Source organism: Stegastes partitus, unplaced genomic scaffold, assembly GCF_000690725.1.
Source record: "Stegastes partitus isolate 25-593 unplaced genomic scaffold, Stegastes_partitus-1.0.2 Scaffold787, whole genome shotgun sequence".
Classification (NCBI taxonomy): domain Eukaryota; kingdom Metazoa; phylum Chordata; class Actinopteri; family Pomacentridae; genus Stegastes; species Stegastes partitus.
Window position 1 is genome coordinate 257,411 of NW_007578518.1, and position 6,000 is coordinate 263,410.

At 42.5% G+C, this 6,000-nt stretch overlaps 1 protein-coding gene across 2 annotated transcripts in view; it reads right to left on the reverse strand.

Moving 5' to 3' along the window:
- The window catches only part of LOC103364860 (zinc finger protein 521), an 89,463-nt gene extending 84,442 nt beyond the window's left edge, over positions 1 to 5,021 (reverse strand). For both annotated transcript variants that reach the window (XM_008292136.1, XM_008292135.1), the window contains exon 1: positions 4,296 to 5,021. In XM_008292136.1, coding sequence (XP_008290358.1) covers positions 4,296 to 4,335 — 40 coding nt within the window. In that variant the 5' untranslated portion in view covers positions 4,336 to 5,021. The remainder of the gene's footprint in view (positions 1 to 4,295) is intronic.
- Positions 5,022 to 6,000: the final 979 nt, after the last annotated feature.

The window sequence follows — 6,000 nt, forward strand, 5'->3', positions numbered from 1 at the left end:
GGTTACAGCCAGCTTGGACGATACAGTGCCGAACACAATGGCTGTGTAATCCGCCCTGACTGACCGAGAAGGAGACGCTCGCCACAGGGACTACAACTCAATTTAGCTCGGGTCAAGAGGTCAACCCTCCTCAATTAGGGCTGGGAAGGGAGGGAGGAGGACACACACTGCACATGAATAACTTTCTTAATGAGCATTATTTGAACTGGTGATTGGTGTCATAAATAATTTGCAATAGAGGAGCATGTTAATCATGTTGCATAATATTTGTAATCCTTCATATATCGGCCACGTCGCGTAAGCAAATCATATTCTAAGAAAGACGACAACAAAAAAAAAATAGAGCAATATGAGAATGTCATGAATGAATAATCTCATTATGCAATTATTGCAAATTCAGTCTCCCTCCCCCCCACAAAAAAAAAAAATATGAAAAAACAAATAATAACGCTACTCGTACAGGCGCAGGAGACAGACGCAAAGCAACGTATCGTTTGCAGTGGAAATCAGTCATTGTCTCTGAATCAGAACTCTTTCTCCATGTGGCAGACAATCCATGACAACAAGAGAGACACATGCCATGGAATAAGAAGAGATATCGGCCAGCTCCCGCGACACCCAGTCCAACACACTGAGCCGCATGTCAAGAGCACTGACAGCCGTGCTAATGGGATTTTTCCATGGCTCCATCATAATTTCCTTAATGATAATACTAACCATATTTTTGTGTCACATTAGAAAAGTGTTAATGGGTGTTATGCCACAGATCATTAATTGTGAACAGACTGGAATACTGCAGCTTCCTATAAACTAAGAATGACGCAACTGTTAATAGGCATTTTCACGGGGGATGAAAAAAAAAAAACAATAGAGAGGAATGAGGTACATTTCTGCTTTTAATTGTTAAAATTAAAAAGAGACCGTCACAGCATCTAACACGAAACGTACAGCCTGCGTTTAAAATACGTTTTTGAGTCGTTTTCTGATTAAAATCCTGAAGCTGCCATCACACTTTGACACACAGGCCTGGCACTTAGAAGGGCTGAGAAAGGGGAGTGGTTACGCATCTCAAACGTGGTCGCATTTCTTTTCAAGAAAACGAAAAGCTTCGAATTATGACAACTTTGGATTCAACAAATAGATCAGAGTTTTTTTTTTTCCCTCCTCAAAAGGTCAGATTTCAATAGCAGCTTCATTCACAGCTCCCTGGCATGAGAGGAAATAAAAACTTCAGGTCTAATTTGTTTACGTCTGCAGAGGCGTTATTTTTAATACGGGCTTCACATGTTTCATAAATCAACTTGTTGTCTGAGGCTTATATTTAAAGTGTAAAATAATATTTCCCTTCCTGTACAGCCGAGCAAAAAAAAAAAAAAAATACTCCAGACTTCACTCATGTGGCGACAAATTTCCTCTCCTCCAAAACATGAAATATTTAAGGTGTACATGACACAGTCCTGATTTCATGACAATTGCTATACTTAAAGTAAATGGTGCAGAAAATATATTTATATATGCAAATGACAGACCTGGAAAACTTCCTCCTCAGCCAATAAGCGCATCAGTGCTGAGACCTGAGAGTGTCATTTGTGCTCCAAATGAAAATATCAACTCAGTCTCACATTATTCAGGAAGTACTGTAGGACAGGCAACGTGGCAGTCATCATGCCGGATTTGGAGTGAGATCCTCCTTCCTCGCTGCTCACCACTGACTGAGGCAATGTGCTGACCCAAAGCCTCTGCACATCAAAACAAAATTACAATGTGCCTACAGTTGAGAAATGTAGAAGGCTCAGGATTGAGTAAATGTCAGTGGCTGGGGTGAAGTGTTTGCATATAAGCGAATGATGTATGGTCTCGTCCTGTGCCATTTATTCCCCCAAGCAATAACGTAGCCGGATCTGTCTCTCAGACTTAATTGAAACGGGACTTGTAATGTTGCCCTTTTCCTCGATGGGACCAAAAACATAACCTCTGACTCCCACAAGCAGCCAATACTGAGGAAGTGGGTGTGTGTTGGTGGGGTACACAAGGGAAAAAAGAGTGCCAACTGTCACAGCATTATTTTCTCATCTCCTCTACATGCACTCCACGTCCATACTATCCATACAAGTCCCCCCTCAAACGCTGCACATGATGCCCGCTCTACCTTCCCTCCATGTTCCATCGCCACCTCTGTTTATTCTCCCCTCCGCAGAACAAAGTGTTCTTTCTGAGGAAAAAAATAAAAAAAAAATGGGACCGTCCACATTGACCACTGCCTCAAGTCAGCAGAAGACAACCAATAAAAGTGAAACTCTGGAAAACCTCATTCTCCTCCTCGAAAAAAAGCAAAAACGAAAACGCACGGGCCACGCAGACTCACACGTGTGTGTGCACGCATGCAAGAAGACACACTAATTTAGAGATACCGCTTTTTGAAAAACTGGGGAAAAGTCGACACGTGAAGCGACTGTTCCCATCTCCTGCAAACAATGAGGAAGAACGCAGTGTCAAGGAACTATTTTAAAAAAAAATGACAAGCAAAGTTATTGTGGACATCTGTATAAGTGTATCTCCGTCCCCAAGGAAAGAGATAGACAAAGAACAATAAATAACATCTGCCTGGCCTTCCCTGGGTCTGATCCAAAACAGGGAAATATCTATGACGTATCTGCATTTCTTGCTCCGCTCGAGCAGTCGGAATGAAGACATAAAAGTCACGATGTTTTGTGCACCGCATTTTCCCAATTTAAATTTTTAGTGACAATAACAAAACAAACAATGTCATCACTCTGACTTCATTTGCATGCTGATTTGCTCACTCTGCATCCCTCTCTGTCGCACACATAAGATGTACACAAATCCTAACAGATGTTCTTTTGAATGCACACACACACACACACACTGACACACACACACACACTTGTAGCATGTAGGCATGCTGGCAGGAGACGATTATATATAAGTGATATGTCTTTTGAGAATAGCAAATGTCACACCGACTAACAAAAAAACCTGTCAATGCCAATCTGGTCTGAGAAAATAGGAAATCTATGTATAGAGCTGTTTACTGTGAATAGAGCAGTGCAAGTCTGGAAACAGAATGTGACAATTTTTAAGATGTGCATGCACTCACATTTCCACCCTCTCCTGGGTATTGATTTAAAATGGTGGCTGCATGAATGTACTACCGCAGACCATGTAATCTTCCTTTGAGATGAAGACTTCCGAGAACGAGAGGGGAGAGAGAAAGGGGTCCACAGACCACAAGCTGGGAATGTGAAATTGTGGACAATTATTTGCTGAGCAAAATACAATGCCTGCCAGATGAACTGGAGCTCAACCTCCAAAAACCCAGCAGCTCCCCCACTAAAAGAAGAAGAAGAAAAAAAAAAGTAATGTGTGAATATATCTCTATATGTGAGTGTGTCAGTGTGTGTGTTGCTCTCTTTCTGTCTCTATTTTCTTTCCCTCCCTCCCCCTTTTTCTCACACACATGTGAGGAGAAAGGTGGCTCGAATTACCTGCAATCTTTTCTTTAAAGAGGAAAAGTAGCAACAAAAAAAGAAAAAAAAAGTCACATATGTTGTCTGTTATCTATATACCTGCATGCTGTGGTGGGATTCTTTTTTATTTATTTTCTTTCAGGTGTTTTTAAAGCTCTGAGCTGGTGAATCCAGATGTTGACAACTTTTTCAAAATGAAAATATCCAATTAGTGCTCAACTATACTAATTTCTCCCAACTCATGCATGCATCCAGACGCACCACAGCACCTCCCTGAGCCCCCTCCGCCCCCCACACACACAACCCAACATATAAAATGTTTCCTCCTTAGTTTCTCAGACAGGGGGGGTCACGTGACTCTGCACCCCATTCCATCAGACGGCTTAAGTTCCGACCAGGAGCGTCTTTAACACATCCAGATGTGTTCGCCAGCGTCGCGCTGCACTGTTGCTCTCCGATTTTTCTCCACATCCCCTTTTTGCCTTTTTACACTCCAACTACCAGTCCAGTTACAATCACAGCCGATCAGCTTGTGTGTGTGTTTTGTTTTTTTTATATCCCCCTCTCTCTCTCTCTCTCTCCCTACTCCTTCGGTGCCAAGTACGTATATGCAGTCGATCTCATGCGCAACATTTACAGGAAGAACACTTGGAAAATGCGTAAAAAAGAGAAAAAGAAAAAAATCAAGGGAGACAGTTACATTTCAGGAGCGTTTCACTTCACGCTAATATTGTCATCCTCTTTTTAAAAAAATACCCCAAAAAGAAAAATGTTTTGAGAGCCACCAAACACAGGCTTGTCACTTACCTTTCAGTGATCTTGGTTTAGCTTGCTTGCGGCGCGACATCCTACAGAAAAAACGCTGAAGTTGCTCAGTTTCTGTCTGACAATTTGGTGTAGGACGGGATAGTCTAAAGGTGTAGTCTTTCTAAATTTCACTGACCAAAACCGCGGCTGCCTTTTTACCATTACAGAAAGGTGCAAGTTAGCCCCGGCGGCGCGGTCTCAACACGAGTTTTTGCTGTTATTTTGTGATGAGTAGGTGGATGTTATAAAATCCAATTAGCCCGATCGAGTATATAGGCGACTCTATTTAGTTGAGCTGGGTGTCGGGGAAAAGTGTGAGAATACAGTAATCCCGTCATGCGCGTCCATTCTCCGGGAAAACACACACGCGTGTAGGCATGATGTGTTTCGTTTAGAAATAAAAGCGGAATAATTGCCTTTCGCTTCTCATCTCAAATGCATCCGCGTGAGAAAGACATCAGCAAAACGCCTCCTGTGAGAGTGCAAAAAAAAAAAAAAAAAAAAAAAAAAAAAAAAAAAAAAAAAAAAAAAAAAAGGAGGAAAAATGATAATAACACTTTTCACTTCATATCCACCTAACAGCATCAAAACTATTGCAGACTCTTCCTTTTTCTCACTCCAGTCAGCTAATCATGAATTAGGTTCGGAATCTGATCTAAGTCTACGTCTAAATTGCTCTTAAAAGAGGATGAAGAAGCAGAGAGAAGATGGAAGCTCCCTCCTCATCACAAACCTGCAAGGTCTTGGACTGCGCTGTCGCTCCGGTAGTCCACATAATAATGGAAAATGGAAGCAAGGCCCCCAAAGCCATCAGGATGGCTCCAGAGGGGGCCCCTACCCCGCAGGGACTCGCTCTGTACGTAATCACTGAGGAAATCATTGTCAGCCTGCCTGCACTCACACACAGACAGAGAGGCATGATTAAAATCCTAGGGATCATGGCAAGATGCGGATTGCTGGATCTGCTGGTCCCCGGATCCGGAGTCGAACTCTAAACCCAAAGTCGGCTTGCTCACCCTGGCGTCTCCTCTGCCTCAGCTCGCCGTCGGCCACTCTCCGTCTACGGCAGACGGACTGGTCCCCCTTCTGGTAGAAATGGTTAAGCAGAAAGACATTTTTTCTGTGTGGCACTTGACATATATGACATGTAATGGCACGCGTAAAAATATGGCACAGCGAGTGTACGCGCACATGGATGATTTATTTATTGATTTTTAAATGACATGTATCATAATTAATAACCCCCTCTAACTATTTACATGTTATTTATGACTAAATATGTAATTTTTTTCAAATTAAAAATACAAACAACCCCCTGTTTTTATTATATCAGTCAAGAATGATTCATCTTCTGCAACTTTTTCTTCCTTTGTGCTTTCTTTTCTCGTCCTTTTAGGTGCACTTTCAGTCATAAAACACACACTAAACAGATGAATATTAACCTGTTCCGTGTCTCTTTCTTTCCCCCTCTCCACTCTGGTGCATTGGAATACACCCTCACCTGCACGTGGATGATGTTCAGGCCCCCATGCTACCCCTGCTATGTGAAAATGAGATCCAGAGAGGAGTCCTGCAGTGGGCTTCTCACTCTGCACTCTTCCCCTCCGCAGGCTGGAGGTAGCCTCTGCCAGAGGCCCCCATCTAAAAATCACAGCCATGCAACTGCTTTTTTTTCTTTCTTTCTTTCTTCTCTCTCCCCTCCACC